The sequence below is a fragment of the Cyprinus carpio genome, chromosome B7 (genome assembly GCF_018340385.1).
Source record: "Cyprinus carpio isolate SPL01 chromosome B7, ASM1834038v1, whole genome shotgun sequence".
Taxonomy (NCBI): Eukaryota; Metazoa; Chordata; class Actinopteri; order Cypriniformes; family Cyprinidae; genus Cyprinus; species Cyprinus carpio.
Genome location: NC_056603.1, coordinates 23,887,790 through 23,906,427, shown reverse-complemented (window position 1 = coordinate 23,906,427; position 18,638 = coordinate 23,887,790). Strand labels below are relative to the sequence as shown.

Sequence of the window (18,638 nt, the reverse complement as noted above, 5' to 3'; positions counted from 1 at the left end):
TTTCCACTAAAGATGGCGGAAAACGCCTCCTGTCAGCTAAAAGGACCCATTAAAGACGTACAAGCAGGAGAAACGCATTTCCCAAATTGAATGTGCAATTTACAGTCCGCTCTAACGCTGTTGACCCCTCACACACTAATGTTTGCCTCCAGCCATGGGCCGTCCCTCCGGATGTTTTATCACTCCTATTGTCGAGCTATCTATTTAATTGAAAGAAGTTAATTGAATGAAAATGATCAACTAAGCTTGTATTAATATTGCTAATGGAACTTTCTTCTTGGCCGTGTTTGGAGAGGGATGTCACTGCAGGAGTTTTGGAGAGACCCATTAAGGCCTGCACTTAACCCGATGGGCTAATTAACCAATGCTTATTCAGTCCACTTAGACAGGAAGAGCCTTCGGACCCCCTGCCCCACAAACCCACTAGCAACAGAGTTTTGCACTTGCCGTTATTACGGACTCTCTGGTGTTAGCATGTGTTAGTCAGAGATTGATAGGCATGGTCTAGAAATGGCCAGCCAGACGTTTGTTAGACACTGTAATCGGAGAAGAAAAAGCTTTAGTATTAAACAGAAGTGTAGATAAATGAATTTGGATGAAGTTGGTTGACATTGTGGGTGAATTACCCAGTGTTTAAAGAGAATGAAGACATAAAAAAGACATTTAGTGAATTGTAATATTTATTTATTTTCAGCACAAGTGAGTATCTGTGTATTTGTGTCAGCAAATTACGCACTGATTAGTTGTGCTGGCTGAACAATGAAAGTTTGTGTGTATGCACCTTCTCCATCATATAAGCTAAGCGATTACCTATTAAAGAAATGGGATTAACTTTTAATGACTAAATCAGAATGTTTTTGTTAGCATTTTTAGTAGCTTAATATTTTAAATTGCTTTTAAAATTGAAATTAGTTTATTTCTATGCGTGAATGAACAGTGGGCTGAACATTAGTTTCTTTTTTAAAGGTGATTACCAACCTTGTGAAAATGCTGAAAGCCCGAGATATTCGAAGACCGTTCTGTCCATCGGGTCACTGGCTGTCTGATGAGGTCAACATCAGAGCAGACAAGGTAAATATCATTTGGTGATCGTATGAATAAAGCCTACTAAACAGAATTCAGAAAGTGTCAGCAATTTTTTTTTTATCGATAAATAGTAAAAAATCCAATGAAAACTAGACAAGTTATATTTTAATAATTGTAAAGCATTTGCATTTAAAAGAATAAATACATTTTATTATGGAAGTATAATTTTTTAAAACATGGATATGTGTTTCTAAAAAAAAAAAAGTTCAAATGTGTATATGTGTAGAATCACTAATAGCTTGTAGTCATCTAACTTTTTAATAATAATATTTGTTTGTAGGTGACTCAGCTCTATGTCCCCTCTGCAAGACATGTGTGGAGAACCAGGAGAATGGGACGCATCGGACCGCTTCAGTCCACATTAGATGGTAAGACTTATCCATATGGAGTACAACCTCAACTGAAGTTTAGTGGAAAACACACACACACACACACACACACACACACACATAAACAAGAAGTAATAATAACAGCCAGTCAAGCAATTTCATACACTCACGAGGGTGTTGACGCTAACTAGTACCAGTGTTTCTGGTCTTTTCCATGCCCCCTGGAGCATATGTGCTTAAAAATTCAATCAGCCTAAGGCTGGACACATCTGGCTGCCTGTTTGTCTGGACCTTTTTCATTTCCCTAAATGCACTTGCGAGGTAGTGACGAATGGCTCCTGTATTGACCATGCTGCGCCATATTTCTCCACCAAGATGGCCCCTTGATGGCTGGTTTGTGGAGAGAGAGGACTGACTAATTGAGTAGAATCATTCCACCATGCAAGCAGCGTATTAGATGAATGACACTTCTCATCTGCTGCTACGGCAGTTTTTTTCCTGTGGTCAAAACGTTTGTAGGACGGAGTTTTAATATAAAACAAACGTCCCTGTAATGGAGGGAGAGGACAGGTGGATGGGCAAATCACTGCTGAGTTAATTAAAAGTGTGTGGCAGGAAAGACAGAGGGGGATTGAGTGATCTTTAATGGGATGCTCTGTAAATACTGCATTCAGCAAGGCTGCTAGTAGACCTCACTCAAGGTTGTGCAAGTGTACAGATGCAAATTAAGTAGGTCTTTTGCAGCAGACATCTAGTTTCTTATGTTTACAAAGGACCCATTAATTTGATCAAAAATACAGGAAAGGAAATACTAATATTGGGAAAATGTTTTCTGTATTAATGTATTTCATTCCTGTGATGGCAAAGCTGAATTTTCAGCAGCCATTACTCCAGTCTTCATTGTCACATGATCCTTTAGAAATTATTCTAATATGCTGATTTGCTGCTCAATTTCCTACAATTTCCTACATTACATTTCCTAGTATTGCCAATATTAAAAAGTGTTGTGCAAATTGTGCAGTTTTTAGTGGATGCTATAATATATTTTTTCAGTATTCTTTGTTGAATAGAAAGTTCAGAAGAAAAATGAAGTCTTTTCTAACATTTTAAATGTATTTACTATCATTTTTAATGCATCATTCCTTTTATGAATAGAAGTTTCTGTTTAAAAATCCTACCGCAAACTTTAAAACGGTAGTGTATAATTGTCATTTTTTAATTAGAGTACTAATATAATGGCATGTTAAGGTAATGAGGAATTTGGGTTTACTGGTAGTATATTTGTCTGGATGATGAATAGAGAGCTTTAGAGATTGACTTTCGACAGGATAGATGAAGATGGAGGCAAATGAATTCTGTGCTTATTGAGCGAATTGCTTGTCGGTATTGTCTTTTGTTCTCCATGTAAATTAAAGAGCAGATTGATAAATTTTTGCCAATTTTCATTCTTTGCGCATTAACATCCATAAGTGCAAGGGCAAGAAGTGACAAGGATATCGGAAACAGGTTCTTTCCGTATCTTGCATCACCCGCATTGAACATATCAGTAGATCTTTGTTGAGCATATTTGGCTCAAGAGATGTTGTAGTTTTGAAAAGAGATATTGGTTTAAAGATTACTTTAAAAATCAAGGTTTACAGAAATAGTTTTTGTGTTCCTCACAGTTGGACTGGAGCCTCCACCATTGTCAGTATCAGAGGAGAGACATTTGGCAATCCTCACCGAACTTCCGTTTGTTGTGCCCTTTGAAGAGAGAGTGAAGGTAAGACAGCCGTCACTGGTATAGTGTGGAGTGTTTTGTGCACAACACTTTAAAAATTCAAAATTCAGTCATTTGCGAAATAAAAAGAAGGTTAAAAATTGTAATTAAGTGATGACATTGTTTTGTGCTTTAGAAATGAAATGCAAGTGAAAATCTAAATGGAATACATGCCTAGATTCTGAGGAGTTAAATGATGTTAATCAGCTAAACTTTGTTCATTCTGCTTTTAGATCTTTCAGAAGTTGATCTATGCTGATAAGCGTGAAGTGCAAGGAGAGGGCCCTTTTTTGGATGGCGTTAATATCACCATTCGACGGAACTACATCTATGAAGATGCTTACGACAAATTATCCCCCGAGAATGGTAAACAAGGCAAACCGATCCCTTCTGACATGTTGAAAACTCTTAATAAAAAGCATTTAGCACAACGAATGTGGCTTTCTTAGACACGGAGAAAAAGACATTAACCTTGCTTAGGAATTCGATACAGTAATTCATAGCAGCTGTCACCAAAAGCTGTTTAGATGATTTAGGGCAAGCCGTCTTGAGTGTTAGTACTCACCTCAAGTCTCTTAGAAAGTCTCTTTAGTTGTATAGCATCAGACTTTTATAAATAAAAATTGTGGAGTGTGCTAAATATATTTGTTTATCTCCATTTCAGAGCCTGATCTTAAGAAGAGGATCAGGGTTCATTTGCTCAATGCACATGGGCTGGATGAAGCTGGTATTGATGGAGGAGGAATATTCAGAGAGTTCTTGAATGAGCTGTTGAAGTCAGGCTTTAATCCTAACCAAGGCTTCTTCAAGACAACTAATGAAGGTCTTCTCTATCCGAGTCCCACTGCAGAGATGCTTGTGGGAGAATCCTTTACCCGGCATTACTACTTCCTTGGCAGGATACTGGGAAAGGTAAGACAAGAATTACATGATGTATTGCACTACACTGTAACATTTTTATCTCTTCACAGACCACAGGTCATCACTTTAATCTCCTGCTACACCTGCTCTCTTTTTATTTGAATGATTCTACTGCAAATTAATTATTTGATAACTCTTGCAGTGGCTTATCTTTGGGTTTTCTCCTAGTTTTCTGATTTGTCTTTTACTCACATACACACTTAAACACATACAGGGTCATTTAGATCAATGCTGAAGGTCAAAGGTCAGGTTCAATCAGTGGTCTCAGGCTGAGTAGCTTAGTTACCATCATAAATCCTATCCATTTGATTTACGAGGTCACTGCAGTTTAAAGTCAAGTTTATTTGTGGCCTTTTGATCCAAATAATTTTTCCTTTATCTGGGTTTATTTTTGTAGGCTGCATGTAAATTACACTACTTGGTCTAATCGTATCAGTTCTTAAAGTAGTTTTGTAACATTAATGTAGCTTCAATTTACAGTGTCCAAGAATTTTCAGAATCTATACATACAGTAGGATTATGTGGTTAATTAAAAGGGTTAATAATAAGTGAAAAATGTTGTGCAATAACACCATTTTGATAAGTCTTCTGATTATCCTAATTTTGCCCTGTGTTTTCTATAATGGCTACACCTTGAGCCACAATTTATTGTCGCTATTGTTTTGGCTTTCTCTTTCGTGTGTCCGCTAGCTGGTATTTATTAGCCGCTAATGTTTTTAAAGTTTCATTAATGCGTATGCCCAGGATTGTTTATCGCAAAGCACGTTGACTGGGGGAAGGGTAGATGAATTACCTCATGCCAAGAAGCTCGCTGCTCAATTAGTCTACTCCATTAGCCCATTATTCCACTTCTCTGTTTGTGTAGCCATCGCATTTTGCCGTGGACGCTAAATCAGCTAGCACCATAAATAACAGGCTCCGTGCCGCTGGTAATAGAGTTTTGATCTGTTTTACAGTCACGGGCATCAACACCACTTGTGAAGAGGCAATTCAGGCCACTTATTAGAGCGCTATAATGAACACACACACATACGCACACCTTGTACGATGGAAGGGACATAACTGAGCTCCTACCCTGAGGAATGGCTGGCCCCGCCCCCTACTTTCCTGATCTTATTCCATTCAATTGCCCCCACTCCGTAGTAATGGGCAAAGCAATTAAGGTGACGAGATTAATTTGAATTTGACTTTCAATTAACCCTCCTTCTCTCTCCATAAATATGTGAAGGAGTGGCAGACTGAGTGGGATATTGATATTTGTTTAGTGCTTTTATAAAGACGACCTGTATAGATTACAATTGCGTCACTGTTGCTGTTTGGCTGGGCCCACCAAAGATACACACACAGAAAAACTGATGATTTTACTTTCTGTGATGTATGGCACTTTTTTTTTTCTTTTTTTGCAAATTGTGCTGATTTGTCACCAAGGTAATGTTATATAGCTGGCTTTGGTTGAAGATTTTCTCTGAACCTGTCAGGAGTGTTTTATGTATTGTATACCATCGTTTTCTAGCAAAAAGTTTTAGTGTAAAAGAGGAAAATACATATTTCTGGAACAATAAAGTCTTTTTTGGTTGTGGGGTTAGTGAGGAAAATGCAGATTTGATACATTTTAGATTTGGTAAATCTATACTTTTTGCTCATTGAAAAGAGTTAAGGCATCATTGAAAAATGCAGATTTTGTGTGCACCTGCTAACCAGTGCTTTACACAGAATTAGATCCCCAGTCATTGACATGTATGACACATCACACATTAGCCATATTTGCATATACTGTTTTTATACTTTTTTGCTATTTTGATTTATTATTAGTTTTTCATAATTTTTTCATGATTGCTTTTATGATGTTTATAACACAATTTTGTCTTAATATTTATATATTTAATCTACAGTCTAAGATGTTTACCAGGTTTGTGACGAATAAAATCTTGAATTTGAACATGAGTAGTTGCTATTACATATTAGCATGTAGACATCATGGGCTGGGTGCATTTATAGATCATGATGTAGAAGTTTTAAAGTATCAAGACATGCTTACAGCCATTCAATCTTTGAAGCCATTTGATTAGAATTACCCCCTGTTGAATTATTTTCACACGAATACTTCTGCAGTCTGCTCATACCCTCAAATACAAACTGAGTCACACACACACAAATACAAAATGTTCTGCAGTTCAACAAGCAGTGCTAAACTGTCCCTCTCCAAAGGGCAACAGAAAGGAAAGAGAAGGTCAGAACTCCTGATTGATGGCAAGTGTGTTAAATTTTTTTATTGATTCTTAATGCTGTAAATTTACAAATTTATTTGGCAGAAACAGAAGGCAGCTGCTAAGTTGTTGGCGTTTACTCTCCTGATGGTGCCACAATTTGCATTAATTGCGTTGCCACTGCACTCACTTATATTAAAAGGCTCGGCCATTCATTAATCCTTTTTATCCCAAGTCATTTTGGCACAATTTCTGGCAATAAACACCCATAAATAACTTGAAGGTTTGAAAAATAGTCTCTGTCGTGCCTCTATATCCTTATTGCGTCTTTTTTCTTGGGAGCGACATTATTGATAGGTTTCAGGAGGGCGCAGCACATATGTTCCCACAACAGTGCTTGTGGGAAGAATGTTGCTAAGTGGATTATTTTGCATAAAAAATGTCCAATGTTTGAAGTCACATAATTAACCTGTGTTTAGAAAATACTCGATTTAGAGCCTCTGTGTGTGTTTTAGATGCATGCTTTATGGAGATTTGGGAAATTTATAATCCATTTAGCTTATGTGGTCAAGGGATTTTAGTGCAATCATTTATTCAAGGCCTGTATATTTTAATGTCCTCAGATATGGTCTTTTTAGGACTATTGCGGTACTTTAGCTTTTATGACTCACCATCATTGTGCTTCTTAATGGAACAACAGGTTAAGGATACAGTTGATGTTTTTCAAGTTTGAGCTTCTTCAATTGAAAGTGTCAGAATTTGAGACCGATTAGCCCACAGGATGAAGATACGATTTTGTCAATTACATAGCTCTTATTGGCTTGGCTGCACATTGCACTCCTGGAAGTTGTCTTTAGTTTAATATCTCTCTATTTCTTCTTTCCCCCAGGCGCTGTATGAAAACATGCTAGTGGAATTGCCATTTGCAAGTTTCTTCCTGTCCAAGCTCTTGGGCACGAGTGCAGATGTGGACATCCACCATCTGGCCTCTCTAGACCCAGAGATGTACCGAAACCTGCTTTTCCTCAAGAGCTATGAAGGTGACGTCGAAGACCTCGGCCTTAACTTCACCGTGGTTAACAATGATCTTGGGGAGGCCCAGGTGAACAGCACTTTTTTTTCCACGTTTGTCCTCTTTTGCTTGTCTTTTGTGTCTCCTCTCTCCTTCTCTTGTACTCTGGCATTGTTAATGATTGATCTAACTGTTGTTAGTCTTAGCTGATGGAGATAAAGCACGTCTCTGTCTAGATCTCTCTGAAAGAACTTCTCTGTTGACCAGCTCAAACATACCTGCTGGGAGAAAATGGTGTCTAACATAGTATTAGAGCTAATCATCCCACATGATATCTAGCATTGCCACTCTTTACCACCAAAAAAGCAAAAAAAACCCCAAAAAACTCAGAGGTGTATCAAGGAAAATTGTGCGTGCTTTCCACGTTTGTTTCAAGTTTGTTTTTATGTTCTTTTAACAAATGGTTTACATTTAGAAAATGTTGATTGTTAACCTCAGTAACAATTATTAAATAATAAAATTATATAGACGAAATGTAGACATAAATAAATAAATAAGTTTATATATGGAGCGATCACACTAGTCAAACGAATGGGGCTTTGCGGGTCAAACGCGCTCAGGCACGGTTAAGATTGCCTAGTGTGAGTACACCCTTATTCTCCCACATCCTGCACACACGAGTCTCTACCCACCAGCACTCGCCCATCAAGTGTTGTCCCGCGCCGCACTCTGCTATGTTGTGTCCCGCGATAGTGCAGGTCTCTACTCGGAAGTAGCCTGTTATAATGTTATGATCAAGGCTCTGGACTCTGAGCATAACTTGTTTTTCTATAACAAACTATAAAATATTTTCTATAAAAACGTTAATGCAGTAGCAAATAGCTTTGGTTTTGTTTAATTTGATTACATTAATGTTTAAGTTGAGATAGTATACTTTAAAGGCTTGCGCGCACAGCTGTTGGAGCTTTGTGCTCGTGTATCCTACCTCTCTCATTTGGCAAAAATACAAATGTTCCATAATATTTCCATATTTTCGATGTATCTGAATGCTAAACTATTATTTATTATGTAAATTACAGGCTTTTTACTTCAGTCACATTCCAACGGTGACACAGAGGCAGACGCGCTGATCTGTTTGGTTCACTGTATTTTATTTTGATAAAGTACCAACAAGTTAGCAAAGCTGGAACTGATATGTTTTTTGTGTGTGTGTGCACACTGGCATGATCACTTCAACTAATACCAGCAGAATCAACTTAAAACACTTATTGTCTTATTAATAATGCATCACTGTAAAAGGTCTACTTTTATTTTCGTACACTCACAATGAAAACAAAACGTGCTTTTGTAAAATAAAAAAACAAATAGGATTTCGCTTTCTGACATTTGAGTTTCCTTTCTTGAACAAATTAAGCATGTCACAAAAATGCTCAGCAAAAATAGGCTACGTTACGTGTCGCACTGTTTTTTCCCCCTTGTTTATCTAAATCAAATATATTTCAAGTATTTATTCCTTGTATGTATATATGTACTGCAGATTTTATATATATATTTAAAAAAAAATCATGATTACAATTTTTTATAAAAACTATGCCAGAATGGGTAACAGGGTGGTAGATTTAGCCTAAATAGTCATTTAAATAATAGTTGTTATTGATAAACTTATATTTCCATTAATAAAAAACATTTGTTTGATGACTTTTTCTTATAATAACTGGGGTAACCGAGTAAAAGTAAACCTTTATTTACTTTCCCCTTCATTAGCGAGGTAAAGGGTGTCCGTGTGCACTCATTTCCTCTGTGTTCCTCAGTTGCCTTCAGCACTTTCCTCTGCAGCTGTACTCTTCCACTTTCAACAAGGAATTAAATCATCACTGAACCCAGGTGATGGTGCCTGTGACACTTCCATCTATTTGTGTCTTTTCCAGGTGGTCGAGCTCAAACCAGGGGGAAAGGACATCCCGGTAACCACAGCCAACAGTATAGCCTACATCCATTTAGTGGCCGATTACCGTCTGAACAAACAGATCCGAGCACACTGTCTGGCCTTTCGACAGGGCCTGGCCAACGTGGTCAATCTGGAGTGGCTGCGCATGTTTGATCAGCAGGAAATTCAGGTAGCAGCGCACACACATACTTTACACTGAAAATGTGAGAAAAGGCACATCTGTCTAGACGCACGCAATCAGTCAAGTGTCAGAAAAGATTATTAATAACAAGATTAGCAGATATTATTGACAGATATTATCACACTGCCTGTCTTTTCTTTACTCCCTACTTTAAACGGTTCTATTTGTGGTCATTAATTAAATATAAACAACTTAAGTCCATCTGTATTTACAGGTACTGATTTCTGGTGCACATGTGCCCATCTGTCTGGAAGACCTGAAGAGATTTACTAACTACTCAGGTACTGCAAGAACACCCGTCACACTTTTTATTAGTCACTTCATTTTTTATTTTAGATTTAGCTTGATTTAAGAGCCTTTGTCTTTTTTCTTCCAGAGAAGTCAGGTTGCTATATTGTTTTGTATTCTGTATTTACTAGTAAGGGAGAGCAAAAGCACACACAGGTCAAATGTGAATTTATAGTTTATTAATTAATTAGTTATAAAGATTAGTAGTGGATTTGATGTTATTTGATTAATATTGTATTTGGTACTGCCCATAAAGGCTGGATTAAACTACACAGCTTTTACCCAGATTTGAGCTTGATTTGCAGTATGGAGGATTTGCTGTTAGTTGCCAGAAGCTCATTTCAGTCTGTGGATTTTGAGCACTTGACAGATTGCACAGAATATCATGTATGATACATACATATTGTGTATATTTGGCATAGGCAGGTTTTTTTATTTTTTTTATTTACATTTAGATTTAGTCACTTAATTAGACGCTTTTATCCACAGCGACTTACAGTTGGAGAATACATAAAGCAATTCTTCTTAAAGAGGCAAACAGACACAGGAAGTGCTTGTAATACCAAGTTTTAGGCGTTTGTTCAAATAAGTACAAGCCAGAAAGGGAAGAAATAAATAAATGGGAAAGACAAAGTTCTTTTTTTTTCAAAGTCAAGTAGCTTTGAAAGAGATGAGTTTTCAGCTGTCGCTTGAAAATTGTCAGGGATTCAGCATTCCGGATAGGGGTGGGAAGATCATTCCACCAGCCAGGATTGGTGAACGAGAATGTTCTGGAAATTGATTTTGAGCCTCTCTGTGATGGTAGTATGAGGCATTGCTCACTTGCGGATCTCAGACTTCTGGAGAGGATGTAGATTCGTAATAGTGAGTGGACGTAGGTGCGTGCTGAGCCTGTGGTTGTTCTATATGCAAGCATCAATGTCTTGAACCTGATGCGAGCCGCAACCGGTAGCCAGTGCAAGGAGATAAAGAGAGGTGTAACATGGGCCCTTTTGGCTCGTTGAAGACCAGTCTTGCCGCTGCATTTTCAGTGTTTGATATTTTGCGCAAATTTTAGAACACATTGTTTTCATTTCTTATGCACCTCCAAGGCATATGTTTCTGCATGAGTTTTTTGTGTTTAGAACGACTTTCGTACTATGTGATCCTCAGTCAGTTATTTACTGTATGATGCCTAGTTTTTTCAAAGGTGGCAAGTTTATGATGCCTAGTATTTCAAAAGTTGTTCCGATTTTTAAAAGTTGTATAGTGTATTCCAGCCTTAAGTGTTAACTTAAATTACTCAACTTTTCTTCTACTTAAACCGGATGTAGTAAAAAAGGTTTCAAATTTTAGATCCATTTTTTGAAGTAAAGCACATAGCTGATCATTCATAAGGGTTAGACTTTTAGTCACTGCATTATATTCTTTACCTATTTGATTTTCTCAACTGTTGCTGCATTACTCAGGTGGTTATTCAGCAAATCATCCAGTCATCAAAATCTTCTGGGAGGTGGTGGAGAGCTTCAGCGATGAGGAGAAACGCAAGCTGCTCAAGTTTGTTACAAGCTGCTCGCGACCTCCGCTCTTAGGCTTCAAGGTCAGTGAGAGCCAAAACCCTCTGAAAATATGAATATAATGAATTAACTTTTGGCATGTAGAAGACATCTGATGCTCTGTTCTGTTGTGTCTGAACTCTTTAAATACAAGTTAATGATTCATCTGAGATTGTATGGTGGCTTAAATGGGTTCACTGGAAAAGTGAAATGTACAGACATGACCCAACTCAGCTGCATTGATATGACTTGCACCACTGTTATCACAAATGGAGTTCAGCTGAAGTTCACACCAACTCACACCTGCTGATGATTTTGTCCCATTTTCTACATTTTTATTAAAATAAAGTTTTCAGGATCCCCACCGCAAAGAATTCTACTTGCTGTAAGGTGTGCTGCCTTAACAGAGAAATAATGAAGTGAATAGAATGTTTTGTCATGAATTTACAAAAGGGTTTATGGGTAAACAGGCTCATTGTAACAAATCATTTTCACATTATAACAGCTATCAGGATAGGCCCTATCTGGGCCTCTCTGTGTGCTAAAGAGGTTGTGACTCTTAGCACTGTAATGCTATTTGAGGCTTTACCAAGTGCCACTGGGTGTGTCAAATCCATCTGACTGATAAAAACTTATAAATGCCCTGTTGAACTTTCAATGGCTCTCACTTAATGTTGACTGGATCTAGCGTGTAATCAAAGGCCAGAAAATATTGGTATGAGAGAATAGTATCTGACAGCTTACGAATTGCATCTACCAACAGTTTTCTTATTTAACAGGATTATTATCGTCTCAGTCTCTAGGAATGTAATCTTAAGTCTTTTTCTTGTATGTCACAGTGTGAAGTCTGTCAGTTGTGCTTATTACACTCAGCAAAATCTGGAGAACAGAAACATCATTAAATGTGTTTTTATGCCTTGCTTAGACTAACCAAGGACAGTAATTGTCATTTCATTGACTTTATTACATATTTTAATAGCTGTCATCAGTTTAAAGCGGATTACTTTAGCCTGTATGAATTTGGGTGGGGGAAAATCGTGGCTTCCGAGCAATTCCACAGATATGTGTTACTGCCAAAATTAAAGTGGGGCTGTTTAATGAATTTGACTTTGGTGCAGACGCTCTGAGGAACGGATGGAAAGGAGGAGTAAGAGGAAAAAGACGAAGAGAGACAGATCAAGGGGAGATGGCCTCCCACCTCGTCTGCCAGCTCAGCCTTAATTAGGTGCCGTTAAACACCCCAGAATTCATTAGGGGAGAAATAGCCCTGTCACAGAGAGCTATTTAAAAAAGATGATGGATACCCTTTTTTCAAAACGATGGCTCCCATCGTGACACTTTCTCGATAAGCAATGATACTTTAATACCTTAATTGTTCGAAAAATTGGCTGGTTAAAGCAGGTTTAATCAGGTTCATTTTGGGGTTGAGCCTTGCAGCCACGTGGAGAATTTTTTCATTAGGCCTATCTTGTTGTTCATCCAGTAACCTTTCACAGACCTGAAAAGTTCTTCTAAGTGGAGATTTTGCATCAATGTGATATCAAGCTGTAGTATGTTACATTTATCTGCACAGATGCTGCCTGATTAAAATGTGTATTAGTATTTTTTTATTACTATTTAAACATATTTATTAGTAAACAACCAGTCAGTACAGTCACTTGACATAAATGAAGACAACTTGTTGTAATCAGTGGTTTTGTCTACACTGAGACACTGACAGTATACTGATGCCCCGTTTTATTTCGGACATCCTCCATGTGTTTGCTCTAATTCTAACAGTACAAATGGATCTGAAACTTAGGCTTTCAGTGTTAAGCTGTATGGTGTGGCACGTCAAAATAGTCGCAACCAGCGTAGACACAATGTTACACTGTGTGATCCTTCACTGATTTTTAAGAAATACAGGGTGGGTGAAAAGTAACTAGGCATTAAATATTGGTAATAATGTCCATATTTCTAATACAAATTTATTGAAACAAACTGTATATGTGCTTCATTACATAGGAAAATGAAAGCAGATCTTTAAATCTCAATGTAGGCATCGGTAGCGTCTACCAGTGATACAAGTTCTATAGCCATTAAATATTGCCTAGTTACTTTTCACCCACCCTGTAGTTTACTCAAAATGAAGACTTGCTGAAATTGTACTCACCCTTAGGTCATCCTAAATACTGAGTTTGTTTTTTTGTCGGAACAGATTTGGAGAAATTTAGCATTACACCACTTGCTCACCAATGGATCCTCTGCAGTAAATGGGTGCCGTCAGAATAAGAGTTTGAACAGCTGATAAAAACATCAGAATAATTCACAAGTAATCCAAACGACTCTAGTCCGTCAGTTAATGTCTTGTGAAGTGAAAAGCTGAGTGCTTGTAATAAACAAATCCATCAAGATGTTTTTAACTTGAAACTATTGCTTAGGGCTGAAACCTGAGTCCTCCATCCATAATACTGCTTTTCTACAGTTTAAAAGTGTCTCATCTGAATCAGGAGAGAAATCTGCACAAATCAAACCTAAAACCCAAAACCCCAAATCAGTCCTAAACCAATAGGTCAGTGGATTTCGATGTGAAAGGTGATGGACTTATTTTACTGGAGGAAAGGTTGGTATTATTATGGATAATGGACTTTCAGACTTTTTTACTTATGTATTTGTTTCTTGATAGACTAGAGTGTGAATTGTGTGTGGATTATTGTGTATCAGCTGTTTGAGCTTTCATATTAACACCAATTAACTGCAGATGATCTGTTGGTGATATAATGCTACATTTCTCCAAATCTGTTTATATGAATTAACACACTCAACTACATCTTGGATGGCCTGATGGTGAGTACATTTTTAAGCAAATTCTCATTTTTAGGTCAACTGTACAAGTACACAAAACTTGCTTCATTTCTAGACGGTCATAACTGAAATGAATCATAACTTGCAGTGAGTCAGATGTTGATTCAGTAACTGCCCTGAGTGATTCAATGAGTGTGAAAAGATGAAGGTGAAAGATGTGTCAGACTGATTAACCCAGTAACGTCTGAGTGTTCAAAAGAACTGGCTCAGAAAGTGAATTGAACAGTACTGGTTACTCTGTAGGTTATTGCCCACAAAACTCACCTCCATAAAAAGACGTTTTGTGCCTTTATTTTATTTTTTTTAATCTTCACATTTGATAAATATTGCAATCTCACATTCACTTGACTAAAATATGATTTAGTTTGTCACTGGAAAAAGCTTTTTTTTTTGTCCATCTCTTATTTCTTCCAAGTATATTATCAAATGTGTTTGTTGAGTATTGTTTTCTGTTGTCATTGATGTTCATGAGACTTTCTCCTTGTCTCTAGGAGCTGTACCCAGCCTTTTGCATCCATAACGGAGGCACTGACCTGGAGCGTCTCCCTACTGCTAGCACTTGCATGAACCTTCTCAAGCTGCCAGAGTTCTGTGACCCTCAGCAAATGAGGAACAAGTTGCTGTATGCTGTTGAATCCTCTGCTGGCTTTGAGCTCAGCTGAGGAATACGTCAACTCCTAGATGGCCTTGAAACCCGGACAAGAGGATTCGGCTTTTGTTGTGGTGACCAGATAGGAAATGATCAGAATGGACAGACAGTGTGTCTGTGTGGATCTACAGTGATTTGGAGAAGGTGCTGGGAAACAGACAGTTTGAAGTTGTGGCACGGACAAATATATGCTCGGTTTTAATTTTACTTCAAAGAAAGTAATCTTGTAAATAATGCATTTATAAATTCAAAGCAACATCCAAGAAGGCGTCCATTGATCAAAAGCACTAATATTGAACAGGAACATCTGAATGTTGGAGATACAGAGGGAATAAAATGGCAACGCAAAATTTACTTGTAGATTTTCCTTGGTTTTGCATTTCTTACACAAGAATGGATGTTTTTAGACAGTCGTTTTACGGTTTCAACTGCTCTTTGTCGCCATATTGCAGCACAATTTAAGTGTCTACCAATAAAATGCATGCATTTGCCTCGCTAACTCAAGAACAAGCTAAACAAGCTTCTCCAATATAACAGCATGACTGAAACTTCTCCAATACAGTATACTAAACAGTTGGCTTGGTTGTGGGTCACACAACCTTAGCTATACAAATACACATGCCTTGATACAGGGCTTGCTAATGGTGTAGCATTTGCTGAAAACTGAGCTATAAATTTTCCAGGCTAAAAATTATTTTATGGCTAATGTGCCACCAACAAAAGAGTTTAATAGATTAGAGTCATGGCAGGATGCGTGAGGTTAACAGGGGTGGTAGAACAGTAGCACAGAAAATGGTGTGTAGTCGTCTTGTTTTAATCATGTAATAAAGATGACTTGAATTGGCGGATTCAGGTAGACATTCACCTAATAGAGAAAAAGAAAATGTGTAATCATGTATTCCACACATTGGGCCTTGGCATTGTAGCAATGGATATAATGCTGACATTTGTGCAATAAAATAAAAACAGACTTTGAGGACATTCAAGTGGTTCAAGGGGACATTTTTAAGTCAGATTGATGAGTGAAGGAAAAGTGTGACTTCAAAGCCAAGGCCTGTGTACTGGACACTACTCCAACATCTGCTGTAGCACAGAACAATTCAGTAAACTGAAGAGGATTGAAGTATTTCCTGTCAGCATCCTCTGGTTGCCTTTTTTGCTGCTACTTCACTGGGCTCAGCATGGCTGTAAGGACCTGTTGTTTGCTTGGTTGGTTGGCAGAGAGCTGATGATGATGGACATGTGAATATGTATATGTCTACATCTTTTAACATTCACGTTCAGCATTTGTACAAGACTTTTAATTTCTCTCTTCCCCTTGTCAGTAATAACCTGTCTCCTAACATCTGTTAAATGAGAATATATGACTTCACACAGGTGCTGAATATCTGATTGTTTACAAACACTGATGTGTAGAGTTTGTCTTGATGTTGCTGATGAGAAAGGACAAGCAAAGTTTGTGTAAAGATGTGCGTTTACCGACTTTAAGTGTATGTGCCCTGAATGATTTTTTGAATGACAAAGACAGGTGTTCAATCTATGTATCAGAGTGTATGGCAATGATTAAATGTTTTGAGTTTTTGTTTGCACTGGAGATAATCAGCATCTTTTGTTAAAATGGAATGTATTTAAGAAACAACTGTGGGATGAGAATTTCATTTTGAGTTTTATGGCCTTTGACATATAATTAAAGAAACATCCAGTGATGGAACAAGAAAGGAGGCTAGTCCAGACCACAAATGCATTATCTGTACGACATAAATTAAGAGTGTGTGCGTTTGACATAAATCTAATAGGGTCCTGCTATGAGAGCAAGAGATGGCCGGAGCAGGGGGAACTTTTTATTCTTCCTTGGATCATCTCCATATATTCTGCCAGCCTCCGCCTCTGGACTCTTCCCTCTCTGACCAAATCTCCAGCATTTTAGCAGCAATCTCAAGACAGGGGTAATTGGGTCTTAAAAAACCAACTTGTCCTATAGCTATGAAGGATTGGTCTTAATTATGGGGAGATTTATTTGGGCCTATTACCTTATAATGGATTATAGCTCGCAAACTTAATGCCTCTGGTCATCAATCACATCCACGTGCAAAGATATACCAAAGGTATTTTATATAGCTTTTAGAAATGTTATTATTGCACTTAGGGTCAAGTCATTTCACACCAGAATATGAAAGCTTAAAGATTTCATTTCAGAGAATTCATTAGCAACAATTAATGGGTTTTATAAAACCCTTTACGTTTAACAGGGTCTGACTGCTTTTTTTAAAGGAAGGGAAACTATTTCTAATGTAGACTGGCTTGAGTTGTGTTAAAGAAATTGTTTTGTAAAACGTATTAAATCTCTAATTTAATTTAAATAAATAATTTATCTTTGTCAGTGTACAGAAACTCCCACTTCAATAGCACTTCCATAAATTTGAGAGTTTTATTCCTATCCATATTCTGAAGGTTTTTACAGAAGGGTTTGCTCATGTATAATTACACAACATTTTATTCATAAAAAAATGGAGTGATAAAAGGGATATCCTGTATCCCCTCTGTAAAAACCTTTGACTCTAATATGTCTACAAAATGAAACAAGAATTGTGAACCTAGCTATATCCAATGTTCAGATTTTTGTTCTGGAACTGTATGCAAATTTGAGCATATATAATTAGATTATGTTCAATTTGCATATTTATACTTCAGAAAACTTGAAATACAAAATTTCTTCTTTTTTTGTTTTTTTGGGATACATAATCTGATTTTCCACACATCTGAATAGATAGATAGATAGATAGATAGATAGATAGATAGATAGATAGATAGGATTAACAGTAACATGATTACAGTTAACAATTTCTAATTCATCATGAAAATCAGACAGAGAAATTGGTTTACTACATCATTAGAAGACCAAGGGTGCCTCCCTGTGGAGGTTTTTTGACACAACTAGAAAGAAATTTTGTATCAGTTTTAATATGCAGCATTTATAAACCAAGACCTCTGTTATTACAAGATAAGAGTCTAACTGAATCATTGATGTTTGAAAATGCACATATTGGTTTATCTCACATGGCTAATAGTGCACTATAATAGCGCGGTTAAATGGATACATGAATGCATGATCAAAAGAAGGAAATGCTCACCATCTGCTGGTCAATACTTGCAGCACATGCTTCCTAGATAATAGTACAGAGCACAGACAGCTTTAAAGCTGTAGCTGGAACACCTAAAAATCTATATGTCTACGTCTTTTAATGTTCACGCAGTGTTTGTACAAGATTTATAATCTCTCTCTTCACCTTGTCAGTAATAACATGTCTCCCAATATCTGTTAAATGGAAAATATGACATGATACAGGTGCACTTGTCTACATTACACGGTCACTATAATTGAATACTTTTTTGAATGTTTTATTCACTTTTGGAGATTCCTATGCAATAAGTAATTAAGTAATTTATATGATATCATATACTGTTTTTATTATGTTAAGCCCATGTTCAAATATGAAATGTTATTAGATTTAAAAGTATGAGTGTTTCTACAATTATTGTGTAATAAGAACATAATAAAGCATTTCAGCTAACAAATAAAGATAATTATCTACTTGTTTTAAGCCATTTTAAGTAGTATTGTACTCAAGGGAACAGAATGAAACCAAAGGGACTCTGCTGCACTTTCACACACTAACATTCTTTAATAGAACGCATCCTTACCAGATGTTCTTTCAACACATTCTTCTGACTTTTTACTACTTTTGACATCTGTCTGAAATAGCATAATGCTTTCTTAACCAGTTCTAACATGGTATACTCTGGGGGGATGGCGGATAAGAGCCATTTGCCATTTTATGTGCTTCCTGCCAAAATGTCTGAATCAAGCCCTGAGACAAA

General features: G+C 37.1%; 1 protein-coding gene across 1 annotated transcript in view; it reads left to right on the top strand.

Moving 5' to 3' along the window:
- ube3c (ubiquitin protein ligase E3C) overlaps nt 1-16,353 on the top strand; it is a 29,776-nt gene extending 13,423 nt beyond the window's left edge. Inside the window, exons 15-24 of the mRNA XM_042728042.1 lie at nt 967-1,071; nt 1,367-1,454; nt 3,080-3,177; nt 3,408-3,540; nt 3,839-4,086; nt 7,192-7,404; nt 9,243-9,431; nt 9,658-9,724; nt 11,180-11,310; nt 14,602-16,353. Coding sequence (XP_042583976.1) covers nt 967-1,071; nt 1,367-1,454; nt 3,080-3,177; nt 3,408-3,540; nt 3,839-4,086; nt 7,192-7,404; nt 9,243-9,431; nt 9,658-9,724; nt 11,180-11,310; nt 14,602-14,772 — 1,443 coding nt within the window. The 3' untranslated portion in view covers nt 14,773-16,353. The remainder of the gene's footprint in view (nt 1-966; nt 1,072-1,366; nt 1,455-3,079; nt 3,178-3,407; nt 3,541-3,838; nt 4,087-7,191; nt 7,405-9,242; nt 9,432-9,657; nt 9,725-11,179; nt 11,311-14,601) is intronic.
- The last annotated feature ends 2,285 nt before the right edge of the window (nt 16,354-18,638 follow it).